Below are 21,878 nucleotides of genomic sequence, written 5' to 3'. Positions count from 1 at the left end.
TCTTCCATTAAAAAAAAGGACCCATATATTGTTTCCAATATCCCTCTGGACAAGGCTATTTAATTCATTTGAAATTATGCAGCTTTCACGCAACTTTAACTAAGTTTATCTAAGAAAATAATAATGATGTATTAAATTACCTGTGTATATAACTTTTCTTTCCTGGCATTCAAGAAGAGATCTTTTCCTGTGCTTGTGTGCTTTTTCCCGAAATCTTACTGTTATCACTACATTTGGATTATCAGCACTATAATTCGGTTCAGGAAAAGATTTGGTTTCCACAAGATTTCCAAACTTTTTGTTGATAAAATGGTGGACAGCCTTTCTGTGATCTTTGTTTATATCAGGTTTAAAGGTAAATTTAGAATTTTCTTTCTTTGCATCCAAGTATTTAAAAAAGTCAAATGCTTCTTCTTCAGATACCAAGTGACAGAGTTCTTTATACTCAAGATTTGGTTTCACAACAATTTCACTGTTTTTTCCTACAGTTATTAAAAAAGGAAATTTCTGCCTAATAGCACTATGCAAAATAGCCCTCTGGTTTTTGTCAAGGATTCTGCCTAATGAGAATTCAGGAGATGGTCCAATTAGTTCAGTTTTAGAATTCCACTTCTCTTTTATATCACAGGCAAACTGATTCAGTAGTTCATTAGTTTTTTCATCTAACAAGGATCCTAATACATCAATGTTTTCTTCTTCACCTTTGGAAGTTCCATCTTTGATAGTATCTTCCTTTTCTGAACCAGGCTCATAATTTTGGTCATCACCAGAGCACTCAGCCAAAGGACTGACTTCTTGATTGCTTCTCTCTTCAAAGGATAAATTTTGAGGATCTAGTTTTGTTTTTTTAGCCAAATTATTTGGCCCAGGTAGTATTTTATTAACCTTGTAGATAGGTTCATTACTGGCTTTATTAACTAACTGTCCCTGTTCATCAATCTCAATAACAACAAAGTCACTTGGTGAGCTTTTTATGGTGCCATGAAATCCAACGTGATCCGTAATGAAACACAAAGAACTAAACCTGATTCTAAAACCTGTATCCTCTTCCATTCTTAAATAACAATGCCTATAAAAGAAACAAAGAGGTGGTCAATTACCAGAAAGAAAAATTCTGGATAACAAAAAAAGAAATAGGTTTGAAGGATTTATTTAATTCTCCTTCTCCCCCTCCCTTCCAATCCTGAGTCCCCTTAAAAGACATTACTAATCTATTTCTATATATCATGTGTATTTTGACTCTCTTATACTGAGAGAGCTGGTGATTTGCAACTTGACTCTTCACCTACTCCAGGCTTCCATCTATTAAAATTCCAGGATTAAAGTGGGTTAAGTTTCAAGTTCACTTTTAAAATACCATCTGTAGGCCTACAAAGAAGAGACTAGAACATACGACTGTTTACAATGATTTGTCTGAACTCCATCCCTGAAAACTAAGATCTCCAGCTAATTCCAGAGAATCTGTAGCTAGATATTTATATATGAAGAGATAGGGATGGAAGAAGGGATGAGGAGAAGACAGGAAGAAATAGTCCAAATTGATAGATAAATGAAGTGCTAAAACCAACTTGCAATGTGATTAGGTTTCTAGGTAGGCTTAAATTAACCCTGGACCTTAAACCTTCTTGAAAGCCAGATACAAACTTTTACAGATACAAACTTTTGCGGCTGACCCAGAGGAAAATTCCAACCATCTCTCTCTGGCATCAGAGAGTAAAAAACCTTTACAAACCTTCTTGAAGCCAACTTCACTCATTCTTCACACAACCCATGGCTACCAGATGGAGATTCAGGAAAAATAAAATGCTCAGGGGACCGGTACTACTCCGTTCTTTGTGTTAATCACACTCTCCAGGAAATTAATCATCATCTGGACCTTCACCCCATTTCTACAGTGTATTCTACTAATCTGAACCAATTGAGAAAACCACCTCCACACCATCCTTTCTATTATGTCATGTAGAAATCACAGCAAATTCTCTATATCCTAAATTCCTAGGGAATATATAAGATATATTTATTTTCCCTCATTCCTTTATTTCCTGCACAGTCTCCCCAGTTTCTTGCCCTAATGAAATCTGGCTATTTTCCCCAAGCTGCTTCTTCTGTAGTCCTCTCATGTGAAGGCTATTTTTCCTTTCATACCAACCTTGGGATCTGGAGGTTGTAAATATTTTCTATGTTTGCCACTGCTACTTCCAAACCATTTCTTCCTCCTCTACCTCCCCAAATCCCATTTCCTTTGAAGTTCATGCCGCCAGGCTGTACTATTTGCTGCCATACTCTCTCTGGTCCCAGGACAATTCTTCTTCATTCACTGATGACTTTAATACCTGGCTTAAAATCTACTATCCAGCATGACCTCCATGACCATCTATATGGATCATCCATTTAACATCAGTCCCTCAGTTCCTCAATCTCAACTTCACACCATTTCCACTTCATCTCGGTCATAGCTTTGACTTTCTCATCACCAAAAGTTGCATCACCATTAAGCATCCGGCTCTCTGATTATTCCTGCTGTCCTCTCGTCACCTCTACTTTAGGACTTCCATTCCAGAAATTCTTATACACTGTGAAGGTCTCTAATCTCTGCTTCTATTACTAGTCCACTATAGTCCATTCTCCACAGAGTAGCCAGAATCATGATTTAAAAGGTAAATTAAATCATACCTTTCTAAACCCTCTAATCACATTTATAATAAAATCCAAATTACTTACCCTGGCTTCCGAAGACTTCTAAGATCCTGGACTCTGTCTATTCTCCAAATTTATCTTGTACCTTTTTCCCATTATCCACTGTACTCCAGCTTCACTGGCCTTCTTCAGTTCCTTTGTGCCAACTGTTCCTGTTGATTAGATCAGTACTTCCTCAGTAACATCCTCAAAGAGGTCTTCCTTGACCAATGATCCAGAGGAACCAGCAAGCCACTATTTTTCACAAAATCCTATTTAATTTTCTGCATAGCATTTCTGTCTAATAATTTTCTTCACTATTTATTGTATACCTCCCCCAACTAGAAAGTTTGCTCCATGAGAACAAGAACCCTGTCAGCCTTATTCACGGATTATCTCACAATTAGAACAGTGTCAAGCACATAGTAGGCACATAATCAATACTGATTGTTGAATAAACGAAACAGCTAGTACAAATAAAGAGCTGTAAGAGTGAAAAGGAAGAAAGAAGGAATCACTTTTGCCTAGAGTAATCAGTAAAGGCATAATGCAAGAAGTGGCCAAGTCTTCAAAACAGTTCAGGAGACAGAAATATCATAAGTGATGCACAAACAACATATGCAATGTGTTAGAGAAAACTGAAGAGCCCAGATACAGAGCAGTAGGAGAATGTGTTTTCTAGTACAGTTCTGGAAAATACAGCTGGATTAGTGCCGAACAAGGTAAGATACTGAACACCTTGTCAGGGACTTAGAATCCACTGAGTGGTCAATGGATGGCCACTGGAGGTGTTTGAATAGGAAAATGACACAATCCAAAAAGATGTTTTAGTAAGATGACTGACAGCACTGAGCAACATGAATCTGATGAAGAGTTAGAAGAGTTGGAAAGCAATGAGACGTGATCAAGAGCTCAGCTGCTGGATTGGCCTTGGAAAGAATAATGACCTACTCTTTACCCAGTAAAAGGAAGAAGATACGAAGACATTCTAAGCCTTTACCCAGTAAAAGGAAGACGATATGAAGACATTTTAAGCTAGTGGCACAGAGAGAACAACTTGAGGAGAATACAGTGATGAGGGAATTATTACAACCAAGCATCTCAGTAAGAGTGGAACCGTGCTGTAAGGCCGCCAAGGAACCCACGTGGAGTAAAGCACACACGTGCAGGGTTCCCAGGCAGCAGGTGCGTTGAAGAGCTTGCGGGGCGGAGAGAGAGAGGGTAGTCTGGCTGACCTGAGGCTGGGGAAGTGCTGGCTAAGGGCAGAGTCTGGGAAGGTGTTAAAAAAAAAAAGGAAGCCAGCAGCGCCTCCAGTTCCTTCCACTGCCGTTGCTCCGCCTAACTCACTCCTACTTCCTACTTCCGCCACCAACCAGCAGGACTAAAGTCCCCTGCTGCGTAGCCTTCAGGCGCATTCAAAAGCACCCCGGACACAGCCAGCAGCTCCACAGGCTTCTTCTCCTCCCCCAGCCCCGCCTACCCCAAGGCGCGATACTAGCTCAGGTCGCCCTCCTCTTGGGGACAAAGGGTCAGGGTCCCAATGCCTATCTTGTCATCGCCCCATACACAAGCCCCACTTGGCGCAAGAAACTCAACGCGGCCTACCTCATGTCCAGGTGAAGGCATTCCTCTACACTACGCTGTGCGCATGACCGGAAGCCTTAAAATAGCCTCCGACACGGACTATTTAAAGGGCCAGGCTCCCACTTAAAGAAGAGCCTTAAAAGAGACCTGGAATTTCTCACGCTGTGGAGCCGCCTGGAGGCACAAAGAGGAAGAGGGCGGGACGGGGGTGGGGACGGGGCGGGCTTGGTCAGGGCCTGACGGGTTGGGCCTGCCCCAGCAGTTCCTAGGGCCCGGGTTCCTCAACCGCTGGCTCAGCCACGCCGCGCCCCGCCCGCCCCCCGCTCCCCGCTCCCCGCGCCTGGGCAGGTAAGGGATTCCGGCCGTGCGCGCCACCTTCTCCGCGAGGTGTCCGAGGTCCGCGTCCCGGCCTCGGCCCCTCTGCCCCAGGGTTGTGGAGGGACGGTTCGGAAGGAAAATCGCCATATCTTCAGCCCAAGTGAGAAAAGGTAGAGAGGAAGTAGGTTGCGTGGGCAGCAGTTGCTCCAGGATGAGGACGTGGGTGGGTCCCTGGGGGTCAGAAAGTTAGTGGGACCTGTGGAGGACCGTGGAGCGAGAAGAGACGTCACCTGGTGGCTCCGTCAGACAGCGCCTGGGATTTCTCGACTCCCGGGCGGTGTGTTCCGAGAACCCGTTTACGAAATGAAATATCTTTTCCTGAGAACCAGGAAGTAAGACCAGCACCCGGCGGAGTGCTCGCCGCTTGGAAAGCATTCCGAACCCACCCCCCTCCCCCCCAAGATTCTAATTAGCTTGTTTGTCAGGCTTCCAGGAACTTAGAAAGTGGAGCGGGGTTGTCAGTGTCTTATCAGATGGGAAAAGTGTACAGACAGCCTGGAAACAAGAGGGGGAACGAAGGGATGAAAAGCAGACCTCAGAAAGCATTTTAGCCTTTTAGAATGGGAACAGATGGCTCTCTTAGTGCCTCAAAAACGTGTCTGCCCGAGGAGCCCTAAGCGGAGAAGATTCAGAATTGCCCTTTCGCTTTCTGGGGGTAATCCTTGAAGAGATCTGTCAGAAAGTTCAGATTTCCTTAATTCTTCTGTGTGCACACTAAACATTCATTTGAAGTTTGCTTCCGACCTGTCCAAACAGAGCTCCTGAGCTTCCAGGCTAAACTCGCTCCTGCCACAGGCTTCTCCACCTCAGTAAAGGTGCCATCTTCTCACCCTTCACATCAGCACACAGGGTCCTGTGTGCTTTACCTCAGAAAATATCCGTCATCCTAGGACTTCTACCTTCTTTGCTACCTCTCCGATCCAAGCCTCCAGCACCTCCCACCTGGATTATTGATGTAGTGACCTAATTGGTCTCTTCCTGCTTCTCTGCCCCTACTTTAATATCCTTTATTCTCAGCAGCAGTCCCCGGTGTCCTTTTAAGACATGAGTATAGAGTGTGTCTCTCCTCTTCTCAAAACCTCCACTGTCTTTTCATCTCCTGCAGAAGATAAAGTCAATCCAAAGGCTCTAGGGCCCGAGGGGACCTGGCCCCATTACCTCTCTCATCTATTCTCCTTTCCTGCTCCCTCTTCTCCAGTCTTACTGTCTCCTTGCTGTTTTTCAGTGGACCCACTCCAGACCCTTGCATTTACGATTTCTTTTGCCCAGAAACCTTTCCCACAGATATCCCAGTGGCTAGCTTTCTCATTCCTTCAAACCTTTAATCAAACGGCACCTTATTGAGGGCTACTTTGACAAAAGTAATTTAATTTATTTAAATTTATTTAAAATTAAAACCCTTTCTCAGTTTATTTTTTTCCATTCCACTTGGCACCATCTAATGTACTATAAAGCAAATGCTTATTACCTGTCTTTCTCTATTAGAATATAAGCTCCATGAATTCAGGTGTTTTTTTTTTTCTTACTTATGCTTTATCTCCAGGGACCTGGATCAATATCCAGCACAAAATAGGGACTCAGTAAATATTTGATGAATGTATAATAGTTTGGCCTTTAAAAAATATATCCAAAATGTTTAAGATAACATTGAGATAAATCAATGTTTGAGAATGGTATGTGATGTTTAATTTATGGAATACCAGCACATATCCTGTTTAAGAAGGGCAGCCCTATATAATTTATTAGGTCTAGAAGGTATCATGAGCTTTTGTTCATAATGATGATATTGAGTTGTCCAGAAATATCTAGAATATTTTGCTTAAGAAAGCATGCGTAGATGATATATTTTAGGAAGGTTATAAGCATTTTAAAGATACTATGCTTGATAAAATAACACCATGAAAAGCTTAGCTATGTTCTCAGACCTCTTAGTTCTACTCTTTCAGTCACTGCTATTCTGAAAATTGAGCTTAAATACAATTCTGCACATTTCTTTTTTTTAAATGTGACATAAGAATAACTTCTGCCATACAATAGTCATTGCTACATTTTCTTTGATCACTTATTATTGATAGGATTAGACGTTTGTTAATTTTAAGTCTATACAGCAACTCTTAGTTAAGACCATCTCTGTTTTTCAGATGAAGAAACCAAAGTCCAGAGAAACTGAGTTATTGACCCTGGTCACAGTTGGCTTGTGGAAGAGCTACATTAGAACCCAGGCCCAGGCAACCTCAAAGTGCATCTTCCATCCACCCCTCTACACTCTCTTCTTCTGATCAGACTGTTAGTGAAGCACAATCTTAAAACTTTATTAATGCATTTCATAAGAATTTTTTGAATTTCTATTTTGAACTGTACTTTGTTTGAGAACGTGCATGCAGGTGGGAAGGCACTGGGTTCCACAAGCAGATACTCGTTTTAGTATTATTTCTCAGTGATCACCTTACCTCGTATTCTTGGCTGAGTTGTCTAGTGTGAAAATATGAATGGCTTTTCTTTACCATGAGAACTAATGGTATGAGAAAATAGTCATGAATTTATTTATTTATTTATTTGTAAGCAGTAATCCTGTTCCACTTCTATTAATCCTAAGTGTACTAAAGTAAAATCTTGAATACTTTGAAAGAGATGACACTTTTTAATTTTTTCTGCACAAATCATTTATTTTCATTATAGAAAATGCAGAAAAGTAAATGAAAACAAAACCACCATATAAATCACCATCAAGAGATAACCACAGTTAATATTTTGCTGTATGCTCTTCCAAATACGTGTTGGTGGTGATATATGGATGTATGTTTTAAGTAACATTTTAAATTCTGAAGTTTAGAACTTCCAGACTTAAATATATGGAGGAGTTGTTAGAAGGCCTTCCTTTTCTGTCATCCCTACGCTATCACCTTTGTTAGAAATCTGGATGCAGGAGAGTTACAGAATTTATCCCTGGTCTTCAGATAGACTGCTCTTATTCTCAATTCTTTGTATTTTAGCTCTAGCTTTTAGGATTACTAAGCAGTTCTACCTTTACTAGCTTTGTCAATCACATTGTACTTCTTAACAATGGAGAGAAATATAAGTAAATAAGAAAAAGTAGTGTGAATGTAGCAACTGTAAAATCTATAGGCAGATGTGATTTCTTAATTTAAAAAAATCAGCCTTCTGTCATTCAGCACAAATATTCTGAGTAGCTGCTAAAGCTGAATTTGGTTGGGTCCCTGCCCAGGAGAGCACACCATCTAGGAGAGAAGGCAGACCAATAAATAATAAAATATGATAATTGTTATAATAGAAGAATAACCAGGTGACAGTTTGGAGCAAAAGAGATGACTATCAGGAAAAGCCAATAGTGCCTTTTGTGTTGAGCTTGAAGGAATAGTAGGCATTTACCAGGTGGCCCTCAAGGTGCTTGAGCGATTCTTAACATTGTATAGGAATTCTCCCTCTTGCTTCAAATATTTCTGTATCCAAATCTCTGCTTCCCTCCAGTTAGATTTAGAAGAAGAGGTTTTCTTTTATTCAACGTTGACCCCTTCACCTCTGTTTACTATCCGTTTCATATCTTCAACCAAGTTTTGTCTTAAACCTTAAACCAGCAGTTCTCAGAGGGTGGTTGGGGTCTCTGAGTCTCTTTCAAGAGGTTCGTAAGGTCGAAATCAGGTATGGGTAAAAGATTCATTCAGAGTGCAATGGATTTTAATGTGACAAAGTTCACTGATATGGTTTCAGATTCCGCACTGCAGCTAACTTTCAGGAAATTGTCACTTATCAAGTTTTAGTATAGCGTCAAAGAAAAATACTTTGTGAAATGGCTGTTAAAATACTGCTCCCTTTCCGACTATATGTCTGTGTGAACCTGGATTTTCTTCATATACATTAACCAAAATGTTATGTTGCCGCAGATTGAATGCAGAAGCAGATATTAGAATCCAGCTGTCTTCTATTAAGCTAAAAATTAAAGAGATTTGCAAAACTGTAAAAAAATTTCACTCATATTTTGGGGGGAAATAGAGTTTTTATTAAAATATATTATGTATGCTAACATGTAGTACATTTATTATTATTTTAAATGGATTAATGAATAAGTAATTTTTCAATTTCTCAGTGTCAGTTTCTAATATGGTAAATATTGGTAATATAACCAACATAAACAAAAGCTCTTTGGAGTCCCCAGCAATTTTTAAGAGTGTAAAGTGTACATAGTTTGAGAGCTGCTCCTTTTCTTTCTTTTTTTTTTTTCTTCCTTTCTTCCTTTCTCCTTCCCCTCATAGCCAGGCTTCCTGGAAAATGCATTTCTACCATGTACTCATCGCTCCACTAGAACTGTTCTTAAGTCACCCAAAGACCTTCTGGTTACCCATCAGTATTTATTCGACCTCTTTGGGTCTTTTATACCAACCTATGGCCAATTCTAGAAATCTCTGGTAGTCTACTGTCGTGGTTCCCTTCTTACCTCCACGACTCATCAGTACTTTTAAAAGTTTCTTTTTTTCCCTTCGTTCCTTCACATTCTATATATTCCTAATAGGCAGGCTCATATTTCTTGTTGTTTCAACCAACTATTCGTGTATGAATATATGGATATTCTTTACCTGAACCTGTCTCCTAAGCTCCAGACCATATATTTAGCTACTTAGTGCCAACTCCCCTAGGTGGTGCCAGAGGTAGATATTTCACAGTTAACATGTCCAGGACTGAACACATTATTTCCTCTATCATCTACATAATTGCCCAAGCTGAAAAAGCCAGGAATCAGCTTCTTTGTTTCCCTCCGTCTCCTTTCCCTCTAATATCCTGAAATTACTTTGATTTGGCCTCCTAAACCTTTGGAGTTTTTTCTTCCCCATTACCCCACCGTATACTTCTTTCTCCAGGCTTTCATTTCTAGATTATTGTAAAATTTTCAAACTGTTCTCTTTGCCTTAATACACATTCCTTCAGTGTTTCATCCAGAGGAATCCACTTAGCCGCATAAGATCACATGCCACCTTTCCTTAAAATCCTGCATTGGCTCCCCTGTAACTTTTAGTGTAAAGTTTAAACCCCTTGTCATAGAATATGAGGCACGTGATGACTTGGTCCTGCCTACCTCTCCAATCTCATCTTTTAATGACATGCGTCCTGTGGTCCAGCCCTAACAAACTGCTTGCCTTAGCCTAACCCATGCTCTCCCATGCTATTCCTGCTGCCTGGAATTTCCTTTTGGGTTTATCCCCATTGCTTTTCACTCATCCTTCCAACCTCTGACCCGCCCAAATCTGTCTTGACATACCTCCTTCAGACTGCCTCCCTTGATGCTCCTTCTCTGGGCCCCGTTAACACTCTGCTCACACTTCTTGTAACATTTATTCTCATTGCAATTGTTTGCACCCCCTGCTAGACTTGAGGAGCTTGAAAACAGATTTTTCTCTTCTCTGTAGCTCCCATCACTTAGCGCAGAGCCTGACATATATGTTTATTGAGTTTATGAATGAATGAAAGGACTGGTCTTTCTAGAAAAGAGAATGACATGAACAATGCATTGAGTTAGAGAAACAGGGACATGCGACATGAATTTTGGAGTCAGATATGGTTCAAGACCTAGCTCTTTCACTTACGACCTTTGTGAAATAGAGATGATAAAACGGCCTTGGTCACTGTGAGGATTAAGTGAAATATATAAACCACCTAGCATGGTACTGGGCAAGAAATTCATTCATTCCTAACCCTTAACAACACCAATATCTACAAAGCGCTAGTAATTAGTTACATATTAGTGAATAAAATGAGCATAGACCCTGAATTCATGGAGATTGTAGTCTAATGGGGGAGACCATTAGTAAACAACTAAACAAATAAATATATGATTACAAATACATTGTGCAGTGATGAAAGATAATTAAGTTGAGAGTAGATGGACCTACCTAGCTGTGGTCAAAGAAGGCCAAAGAGAAGAGAATGCTAATATAAGAGGCACAAGATACAGGGAGACTTTTTGCTTCTTACTCTTCTGTAACATCTGAATTTCATACCACATGAATCTATTCTTTATTCCAAAAATTAGTTATATTACACTTTAAAAATAAAAATATGTAGGGGAGCAGGAGAGTAACTGACAGAAGAATATCTAAATCTATTTGTTTTGATTAATTAGAAGCAAAGGTGACCACCTGCTGAGGATGAGGGAGATGGAGATCAAATAAAACTACGTGGGCAGAGCAAAAGGTGGGAAATAGTCACCAAGGAGGATGAGCAAAGACAAGTGAAAGGACTAACAGCAGTGTTGAAGGCCCAATGGAAAAGGGTCCCCTAAATTTGTATTCATACCAGTCTGCTCAGTTACCTAGTTCTCCACAGCTGTATTCAGCAGCACTGGTGTACAGGTAAAACTGTGAGATTTATCCCCGGCTACAGCTCTCCAGGGTGGAGTAGCAGAAGAAAAGGGGGACTGAGGAAATAAAAGTTCTGTCTAGAGAGTAGTTAGGTGGTAAACCACAGGGTTTCCCTCAGTAGGGAATGAATTGTGATCAGGCAGATCTGATGGACTCAGAAATTGTGGCTGCACCAAGGAAGAACATGATATGTAAAAAGTCAGTGGATAGGGGCTTCCCTGGTGGCGCAGTGGTTGAGAATCCGCCTGCCAATGCAGGGGACACGGGGTCGAGCCCTAGTCTGGGAAGATCCCACATGCCGCGGAGCAACTAGGCCCGTGAGCCATAATTACTGAGCCTGCGCGTCTGGAGCCTGTGCTCCGCAACAAGAGAGGCCACGACAGTGAGAGGCCCGCGCTCCGCGATGAAGAGTGGCCCCCGCTTGCCGCAACTGGAGAAAGCCCTCGCACAGAAACGCAGACCCAACACAGCCATAAATAAATAAATAAATTAAATAAAATAAAAAAAAAAGTCAGTGGATAGACCATATCTTTGAATGCTGTGCAAATTATTTCAAGACATTTTTTACTTCCACCAAAGAGTGTTGTATAAATGTTTAATAGTAAATAAATACGGACTGAGAAAAATATTTTAAATTGAAAACTTTTTTCATAATAGATTTGATTCCTGAATATGTTTACATGAATTTTTCTGAAAAAGTAAACTTTTTGCTCCCTTGTGTAAATTTCACTTGGAAAATGTTAGTGCCAGAAAAAAAATAATCCTGTAGTTTTTTTTATTGATATTTAGAGATGGAGAAAGACGAAAATAGCAACTACCTGGCTTTGGAGTGTTCCTTTATTATGGTGTAATGAGTTCCCAACATTTCATAAGTTAGAGCAGAGTGTGATGTATAAGCTTACAGATGTCATCGCTAAAGCTACTGTAAAATTTTAATGAGAATTTTCCGTATTTTAGGAATAAAAGATGAACAAACCCATAACAGCATCAACATATGTGCGCTGCCTCAATCTTGGACTAATTAGAAAGCTTTCAGATTTTATTGATCCTCAAGAAGGATGGAAGAAGTTAGCAGTTGCTATTAAAAAACCATCTGGTGATGATAGATACAATCAGTTTCACATAAGGTAACATGTAAAATTCTTTTTAAATTCTTACATCACAATCTAGAATGATTAATAGGTACAAATACTGTCTACTGCTGCAGTTCAGAAAATAAACCTCTCTCTAGGGGAGATAATGGTAATAAATCACACACCCCCTTTTTTTTTTTGCAATTTTTGCTTCATTCTCGAGTATATCAGCTACGTCAATATTGTGATATTGCAAATAAGTTTTTGAGGTTAAAATCAAGATTCCAACTTTTACTCTAAATTTCTGTTTGGCAAGCCGAGCCCAGTACACTCTGCCTCATACCTGTCATTTCCAGATTGAAGTCACATAAGAATATTTTAAGAATCTCTAGTAAAATTCTGGAGCCTAAAAGTGTGTGAGTCTCTAATTCCCTTTAACAGTATATTTTAGGAATTCTTCAAATGTGACATTTTAAAGTTGCTTGTACATGTACACATCTATGAATAGACTTCTTAGTTCTTGGCCAGGATTTTTCAACACTATCTTCAGATAATTTCCATCTATTTGTCTCTGCTTGATTAAGTGAAATATATAAGTACACATTTTATTTTTGTCAGTTATTTCAGCCCAAACCTATGTCAAAATCTGTCTTTGGAAGCAAGGGGAAAAGAAATTTATTTGTGATTTTCAGCATTAACCTGAAAAACCCCTGAAGCCTTAGTTCCCATACTAGTCCTTTCAGGAAACGTTTTCTCATATGAAGGATGAGCATCTTAAATTACTTGGAAGAAGCTTAAGTTTAAACCTTGAAAACCATTTTTATAGACAGTTTGTTGATATTAACTATTTAAAACTTTGAGAGCATAGTCGAGGGAGTGGTAGTGAGGAGAAAAGACTCTTCTTTACAGAATAATGGCAGCAAATAATTATTGAAAGAATGATAGAACTAAAAAGTTACCGATTTACAACTACCAGTGAGTAATTGATTACCAAGGGCTCATCAGCGAGTGCTAAAATCACAAGGCGAAAGGGTGCTGGTGAACAAGATACGCACACGATTTCAAAGTATTATCCACAGGTTATTTATGAATTGCAAAGGGGAAAGGTAGTTTTATAGAGAAAAAATCTGAAGTACACCTCCTTAACCAAGTAATCAAACTGGTGTTGTCAATAATGGTACAAACTACAATTATGTGCCTCCGGATGTGATGCAGTGCAAAGGACACATTGTCATCTATGTAGTGTTCTTACCAACAGGTTTTCACCTGAATTTAATCGTGAGAGAGTAGTCAGACAAATCTAGACTGTGTGAATTCTACAAAGCATCTGACCTACATTCTGTAAAGTGAGCACACAGACACAGAGATGGAAAGGGTGAGAGCACAAACATGGCAAAATGTTATCCATTGGTCATTTGGTGAATCTAGATGAAGAACAGATGGCTGTTGATGGTATTATTCTTTCAACTTTTCTGTAGGTTTGAAATTTTTTGAAATAAAAAAATTTTGCGAAAAACCAAGTTGTTCAAGTTTTCAGATGTTACTTTCAAAACTAGTTATTAAAGAAATTTTGAATGAAAAACTGCTCTGTGTTTTTCCCTCAATTTAACTGAAATATAGTTAAGCACTATATTTCTTAACTATAGAAATAAAACTATTTCTTAACTTGGGATAATTCTCCAAGTTTGAGTATATTGTATTTCTTTAAGCAGGCTGGTTTATTAAAAATCATATGGCTAACAGAGTGAGTATGTCATGTAGGGAAGTAATGTAGCTTAGTAGGTTGAGAGTATACCCTTCTGTCAAGTGAGATCTGAATTTGAATCTCAATTTGTATACAGTTTATTGACAGTGTGGCTGTAGGCTGCTTACTTTACCTCTCACGCTTCCTCTTTGGTAACTTAGTATGATATTCATAGTGTTTTCGAGAGTTAAATGGGTTCATGTGTGTGCATCCTGTAGCCCACTGTAAGTACACAGTGTCTGTCAACTTACCATCACCTTCAGCATCTTTTTTCCTTCTGCCTATCTTTCCTGTTCTCTGTAATTCTTGCTGATTCTCTTGCTGTGTTGTAGGAAGTGCTGAGGCTAGACAAGGTGGGCTGGGGGGAATAATTCCTATTTACATGTTAACTCTGTTTACATACTAATCTTGTTTCTCTTTTACTTACTTTAAGGAGATTTGAAGCATTACTTCAAACTGGAAAAAGTCCCACTTGTGAATTACTGTTTGACTGGGGCACCACAAATTGCACAGTTGGTGATCTCGTGGATCTTTTGGTCCAAAATGAGTTTTTTGCCCCTGCAAGTCTTTTGCTACCAGGTAAACTGAGCATGTCTAGGGTATCAATAATTAGGGTGGGGCTTCCCTGGTGGCGCAGTGGTTGAGAATCTGCCTGCTAATGCAGGGGACACGGGTTCGAGCCCTGGTCTGGGAAGATCCCACATGCCACGGAGCAGCTGGGCCCGTGAGCCACAACTACTGAGCCTGCGCGTCTGGAGCCTGTGCCCTGCAACGGGAGGGGCCGCGATAGTGAAAGGCCCGCGCACCGCGATGAAGAGCGGTCCCCGCACCGCGATGAAGAGTGGCCCCCACTTGCCGTAACCAGAGAAAGCCCTCGCACGAACCGAAGACCCAACACAGCCAAAAAATAAATAAATAAATAAATAAAGTAGCTATAAAATTAAAAAAATAATAATAATTAGGGTGGAAAGACAAGTAGCAGAAATAGGAACATTTCTTCTGACTCTTACTTTCTTCTCATAGTAGATGAGCCTTACATTTAAGACTCCTTTTCATTCTTTCAACTCTCCCCGACTCTTTAGCAAGCACCCCACACACTGCAGACTTGCTGCTAAGGAAATGGAGGCTTCAGGATTGAGTCTGATCCCACCATTAAAGTCAGGTGGTTTTGTGCCAATAAGAAGTTTAGAACGATGAGAAAAAACTCTTGCTTTTTTTCACCCTCAACTTCCACCCTGATGGGACTCAGTGATCGTGAATTCCTTACATTGTGTTCCAGTGGGCTGGTGTCTAGTTGCCTTCCTCATAAGCTACTTTTTCTCCCTTTGATGCCATTTACACCAGTGGTACTCACCCTTCAGAGGGCATAAGAATCGCCTGGAATTCTTGTTAAACATGTAGCGTTCCAGGCTCTACTCTAGACCTCATTATCAGAATTCTTGAATTAGGTTCAAGGTCTAAGTTTTTAAACAAGTACTTCAGTGCTTCTGTTGCAGGTGGCTTATGAACCACTTTTTGGAAACACTGCCTTACCCATCCTTATCAAAATTTACAAATTCTTACTAGGTAGCTTCTTGTGTAGTGCTGTGAAAATGTGGGGCTAACGTGTAGAAACTGGAATGATGTTAAGTGAACCAAGTTCCTAATTTAACTTTTTCACAAACACTTTTTCTAATAGAATGACAACTTGCATCTTATTTCATTTGTTAGATGCTGTTCCCAAAACTGTTAATACACTGCCTTCTAAAGTCCCTGTAACAGTTCAGCAGAAACATATGCCCCTCTATGGCAAAGACAGGACATCTGTGATATCTGATGAGAATACTGAACAAAACTATATGCCACCTGACTCCTCACGTCCAGAAAATAGAAGTTTAGAAGTTAGTGATACACGTAAGTAACATTTGCAGTGCTTTCCACTAGTGGGTTTGTTATTAAGACCATTACTGCTTTAAAATCAATCTCTCCTTTTGTTTGTGCACTCTGGCAATAGCTCTTTTGTGGTTGTTTTTTTCCCCTGATTTATTAAGCACCATCTTCATTGTATTAGTCAGTGTTATAAGTGAGTAGAGGTAATAGGACATATGAACAACCACAGAAGCTATGAAAAAAAAAAGTAAATATTTACATAACTTAAAAGGGTCATTTTATAAAGAAAATAACTGACTAGAGTTTTAAGTGGAGGACCACCAAACAGTTCTCAAGATAAACCTTAAAATTTGTATTTTAAAAATGGTTTTACTCTCTTCCACTGTACCTAATACAAAATTGTAAATATTTGCATATGTATGAAATATCCAAATTGAAAAAATACTGAAGTTATTAAAACCAGTTTCTTTTTTACTGAAGCCCTTTTTTTCTTATTCTATTGACATTATAGGTTTTCACAGTTTTTCATTTTATGAGTTGAAGGATGTCACAAATAACTTTGATGAACGACCCATTTCTGTCGGTGGTAACAAGATGGGAGAGGGAGGATTTGGAGTTGTGTATAAAGGCTATGTGAACAACAGGACTGTAGCAGTGAAGAAGCTTGCAGCAGTAAGTTATATTTTCAAGAAGACAAAGAATTAGAGGAAGAGTTGCTTCCTAGTGTGTTATATAATAAATTTTAAATTAATCTTTAGGAAGCATATGATTTCAGTGTGTATTTTCTTTAAATAAACATCATTCTAAGCTTGCAGTTCTTAACATTTAAAAATTTGTTGAAAGCTATGGACTCTGTCCCTATAAAAAATGTAGTTATATACACATACATACAATTATACATATAATTTGGGGAGATTCACAAAATAGAGAAGCTGAACTCTACACAGTGCTTCATGCATGATCAATATTAAAATGGTAAGATTCTAAAAAATTTTATAAAAGTAGCTTCCTTGTATTACTTTTCTCATTTAAAAATAAAGTTTAGAAAATATACAATAAGAGAAAATTTTTCTAATTCTTATCTACGTCCTTTGTTCCCATTTCTATTAGAGTGTTTACCATTTATTTATCGATTTGTTATATTTTAAATCTATTATTATATTCTAAAAATACCAATACAATACATATTTATACAATAAAGATAGTCACCCTTTGTCATATATGTTGCAAATACTTTTGCAGGTCTTGTTTTTCTTTTTCCCTTCAAATTTGCTTATGATTTCTATTACATTGAATTTTTTTTCCAGAATGTTTATGCAGTAAAGTCTCATATTATTTAATTTTGTTCCCATAATGACTCAGTGAGGTTTATGTAGTTACATGGTTTATAAGGTTTTCTTCCTTCCACTCACCAGCCATGAGACCTTGAGCAAATTGCTAATGTTTCTAGTTCTCAGTTGTCCTATAAAATGGGGAGAATGATGCCTTACTATTTTAAAGAAAGCAGAATCAGCCAGATGATCTCGTATGCCCCTTTTAGCTTTAGGAGACTTGGGGTTATTGTATTGTATTATACTGTATATTATTTTATTTTTTCAGATGGTTGACATTAGTACTGAAGAACTGAAACAGCAGTTTGATCAAGAAATAAAAGTAATGGCAAAGTAAGTTAATCTGGCAGAGTGGTACTGTGGAAAAAAGCAGGACAAGGCGTAAGGGACCTGTTTCTTACCCAGAGTGTGCCATGAACTAGTGATATTTTCAAAAATGTAAATTAAAATAGTTTAGAGAACTTGAAAGAACTTTGACTCTACAATTCTGTGACTACATATACTCTTTTGTATGTGTGTAGATTAAACAGCAGTCGTTATTCTAAATCGTGGGAAAATTACATGGAATTTCAACTAACTTCCGTTATTGTGTTTTCTGCTCCCAAAGTCCATGAGAGATAAATTGTCGATATAATATGTATGTGCATATATGTGTAAACACATATATGTGTAAATATATATATATATGACAAATAGTCCCTTTGATATAAGTTAACACCATAAGCCAGGGAAGTGTTATATGTAAGAATGTTTAGAAGGCATTGACTCAGTATGTTTGAAAATTGTTGGACATTATCAGGAAGAGAAGGAGAAATAAATTAGGAAATTTATTCAATAATTATAGTGATTGATACTTGAGTATGTACAATAGACCAGAAACTGCAATGTATTAACGAACAATTGTTATAACACCCCCCCACACCCACACATTTTTTTTTCCACTGAGATTTAGAAACATTAAAAACTTTGCCGAAGGCCACATAAACAATAAATACGTGGATTTCAAATCCGGATCTGTCTGACTCCAGAACTTGAGCTTTTGATCTAAATCCTTCATGGGATTTACCAATTTATTCTCATTAGACCCATTGCTGTAAATCAACAATTCTAGTTGCTTAACTTCAAGAAAGAAAGAATAGACTGGAATTAATTCATTCACAGTAAAAATAAGGCACACTGAAAAGACTAAAAAGCCTTCTGTTCAGGATTTGTTCTTCGTACCCGTAACCCCTCCTAAAAGTAACTTGTTCAAAATAGATAATCAGGAAAATATTTTTAAATAATAAAAGTCATCTCTTAAATATATCACTCAGAGATAACCACTGCTAGTATTTTGATGTACTTGCTTCATGATGAGTGTGTAGCATTTTTCCCATGTCATTAAAAATAATTTTAAAACATTTAAAATTATTGTATAACATTCTAGCATACATAAGGATTATATTTTATTTAACCATTACCCTTCTAGGTTTGTTTCTAATTTTCAGTATTACATATTAAAGCTCCTTTAAATCTCTTTGTACATAAATCTTTAAATACAAAGTGGCTTATTTCATCTGGAGACAGTCCTAGAAGAAGAATTACTGGTTACGAATGCATGAACTTTTTAAAGACTTTCTAAGTATTTGTCCAAATGGCTTTGTAAATAAGTTATGATAATTTATACTTCTACCACCAACTTATTACAATTTCAGACTTCACTGCTACCTCACCACCATTAAATATTACTGCTATTTTTTGATAAGTACCAATCTCTGGACCTTGCTAGCAGAATAACCTTGGCCAAGTTTCTTACCTGTATATTCATACTTTTTTTTTTGAATTTTATTTTATTTATTTTTTTATACAGCAGGTTCTTATTAGTTATCTATTTTATGCATATTAATGTATATATGTCAATCCGAATCTCCCAATTCATCCCACCACCACTACCCACCCCCCTCCACTTTCCCTGCCTTGGTGTCCATACATTTGTTCTCTACATCTGTGTCTCTATTTCTGCCCTGCAAACCAGTTCATCTGTACCATTTTTCTAGGTTCCACATATATGCGTTAATATACGATACTTGTTTTTCTCTTTCTGACTTACTTCACTCTGTATGACAGTCTCTAGATCCATCCAGGTCTCAACAAGTGACCCAATTTCATTCCTTTTTATGGCTGAGTAATATTCCATTGTATATATGTACCACATCTTCTTTATCCATTCATCTGTCAATGGGCATTTAGGTTGCTTCCATGACCTGGCTATTGTAAATAGTTCTGCAGTGAACATTGGGGTGCATGTTTCTTTTTGAATTATGGTTTTCTCTGGGTATATGCCCACTAGTGGGATTGCTATGTCGTATGATAATTATATTTTTAGTTTTTTAAGGAACCTCTATACTGTTCTCCATAGTGGCTGTATCAATTTACATTCCCACCAACAGTGCAAGAGGGTTCCCTTTTCTCCACACCCTCTCCAGCATTTGTTGTTTGTAGATTTTCTAATGATGCCCATTCCAACTGGTGTGAGGTGATACCTCATTGTAGTTTTGATTTGCATTTCTCTAATAATTAGTGATGTTGAGCAGCTTTTCATGTGCTTCTTGGCCATCTGTATGTCTTCTATGGAGAAATGTCTCTTTAGGTCTTCTGCCCATTTTTGGATTAGGTTGTTTGTTTTTTTAATATCGAGCTGCATGAGCTGTTTATATATTTTGGAGATTGATCCTTAGTCGGTTGATTCATTTGCAAATATTTTCTCCCACTCTGAGGGTTGTCTTTTCATCTTGTTTGTAGTTTCCTTTGCTTTGCAAAAGCTTTTAAGTTTCATTAGGTCCCATTTGTTTATTTTTGTTTTAATTTCCATTACTCTAGGAGGTGGGTCAAAAAAGATCTTGCTGTGATTTATGTCAGAGTGTTCTTCCTATGTTTTCTTCTAAGAGTTTTATATTGTCCGATCTTACATTTAGGTCTCTAATCCATTTTGAGTTTATTTTTGTGTATGGTGTTAGGGAGTGTTCTAATTTCATTCTTTTACATGTAGCTGTCCAGTTTTCCCAGCACCACTTATTGAAGAGACTGTCTTTTCTCCATTGTATATCCTTGCCTCCTTTGTCATAGATTAGTTGACCATAGGTGGGTGGGTTTATCTCTGGGCTTTCTATCGTGTTCCATTGATCTATATTTCTGTTTTTGTGCCAGTACCATATTGTCTTGATTACTGTACCTTTGTAGTATAGTCTGAAGTCAGGGGGTCTGATTCCCTTTTTTTCCCCTCAAGACTGCTTTGACTATTCAGGGTCCTTTGTGTCTCTATACAAATTTTAAGTTTTTTTGTTCTAGTTCTGTAAAAAATGCCATTGGTAATTTGACAGGGATTGCATTGAATCTGTAGATTGCTTTGGGTAGTATAGTCATCTTCACAATATTGATTCTTCCAATCCAAGAACATGGTATATCTCTCCATCTGTTTGTGTCATCTTTGATTTCTGTCATCAGTGTCTTATAGTTTTCTGCATACAGGTGTTTTGTCTCCCTAGGTAGGTTTATTCCTAGTTATTTTATTCTTTTTGTTGCAATGGTAACTGGGAGTGTTTCCTTAATTTCTCTTTCTGATCTTTTGTTGTTAGTGTATAGGAAAGCAAGAGATTACTGTGCATTAATTTTGTATCCTGCAACTTTACCAAGTTCATTGATTAGCTCTAGTACTTTTCTGGTGGCATCTTTAGGATTCTCTCTGTATAGTATCATGTCATCTGCAAACAGTGACAGTTTTACTTCTTCTTTTCCAATATGTATTCCATTTATTTCCTTTTCTTCTCTGATTGCCATGGCTAGGACTTCCAAAACTATGTTGAATAATAGTGGCGAGAATAGACGTCCTTGTCTTGTTCCTGATCTTAGAGGAAATGCTTTCAGTTTTTCACCATTGAGAATGATGTTTGCTGTGGGTTTGTCATATACGGCCTTTATTATGTTGAGGTAGTTTCCCTCTATGCCCACTTTCTGGAGAGTTTTTATCATAAATGGGTGTTGAATTTTTTCAGAAGCTTTTTCTGCATCTATTGAGAGATCATACGGTTTTTCTTCTTCAATTTGTTAATATGGTGTATCACATTGATTGATTTGCATATATTGAAGAATCCTTTATCCCTGGGATAAATCCCACTTGATCATGGTGTATGATCCTTTTAAAGTGTTGTTGGATTCTGTTTGCTGATATTTTGTTGAGGATTTTTGCATCTATATTCATCAGTGATATCGGTCTGTAATTTTCTTTTTTTGTAGTATCTTTGTCTGGTTTTGGTATCAGGGTGATGGTGGCCTCATAGAATGAGTTTGGGAGTGTTCCTTCCTCTGCAATTTTCTGGAAGAGTTTGAGAAGGATGGGTGTTAGCTCTTCTTTAAATGTTTGATAGCATTCACCTGTGAAGCCATCTGGTCCTGGACTTTTGTTTGTTGGAATAATTTTAATTACAGTTTCAATTTCATTACTTGTGATTGGTCTGTTCATATTTTCTGTTTCCTCCTGGTTCAGTCTTGGAAGGTTATACATTTCTAAGAATTTGTCCATTTCTTCCAGGTTGTCCATTTTATTGGCATAGAGTTGCTTGTAGTAGTCTCTTATGATGCTTTGTATTTCTGTGGTGTCCTTTGCAACTTCTCCTTTTTCATTTCTAATTTTATTGATTTGAGTCCTCTCCCTCTTTTTCTTGATGAGTCTGGCTAAAGGTTTATCAATTTTGTTTATCTTCTCAAAGAACCAGCTTTTAGTTTTATTGATCTTTGCTATTGTTTTCTTTGTTTCTATTTCATTGATTTCTGCTCTGATCTTTATGATTTCTTTCCTTTTACTAACTTTGGGTTT

At 38.1% G+C, this 21,878-nt stretch overlaps 2 protein-coding genes across 8 annotated transcripts in view; one reads left to right on the top strand and one right to left on the bottom strand.

Annotated features, from left to right (window-relative positions):
• The window catches only part of PUS7L (pseudouridine synthase 7 like), a 51,743-nt gene extending 47,376 nt beyond the window's left edge, over positions 1-4,367 (bottom strand). For all 3 annotated transcript variants that reach the window (XR_009009684.1, XR_009009685.1, XM_007168334.2), the window contains exons 1-3: positions 4,282-4,367; positions 2,722-2,849; positions 141-1,069 (exon numbers count right to left, since the gene is read on the bottom strand). Coding sequence is in view for 1 of the 3 variants with exons in the window: in XM_007168334.2 (XP_007168396.2) it covers positions 141-1,053 (913 nt within the window). In the remaining 2 variants the exon portion in view is untranslated. The remainder of the gene's footprint in view (positions 1-140; positions 1,070-2,721; positions 2,850-4,281) is intronic.
• Positions 4,368-4,453: 86 nt separating this feature from the next.
• IRAK4 (interleukin 1 receptor associated kinase 4) overlaps positions 4,454-21,878 on the top strand; it is a 31,707-nt gene continuing 14,282 nt past the window's right edge. For 2 of the 5 annotated variants that reach the window (XM_007168340.2, XM_007168337.2), the window contains exons 1-6: positions 4,454-4,608; positions 11,967-12,136; positions 14,260-14,405; positions 15,537-15,719; positions 16,207-16,367; positions 17,295-17,359. In XM_007168340.2, coding sequence (XP_007168402.2) covers positions 11,976-12,136; positions 14,260-14,405; positions 15,537-15,719; positions 16,207-16,367; positions 17,295-17,359 — 716 coding nt within the window. In that variant the 5' untranslated portion in view covers positions 4,454-4,608; positions 11,967-11,975. Of the gene's footprint in view, positions 4,609-6,779; positions 6,925-11,966; positions 12,137-14,259; positions 14,406-15,536; positions 15,720-16,206; positions 16,368-17,294; positions 17,360-21,878 lie in introns of all 5 variants that reach the window. The other 3 variants (XM_007168338.2, XM_057556197.1, XM_007168341.2) reach the window with 3 other exon arrangements.

The sequence above is a fragment of the Balaenoptera acutorostrata genome, chromosome 11, assembly GCF_949987535.1.
Source record: "Balaenoptera acutorostrata chromosome 11, mBalAcu1.1, whole genome shotgun sequence".
In the NCBI taxonomy this organism is placed as follows: Eukaryota; Metazoa; Chordata; class Mammalia; order Artiodactyla; family Balaenopteridae; genus Balaenoptera; species Balaenoptera acutorostrata.
This window is presented reverse-complemented; position numbering and strand designations above follow the sequence as displayed.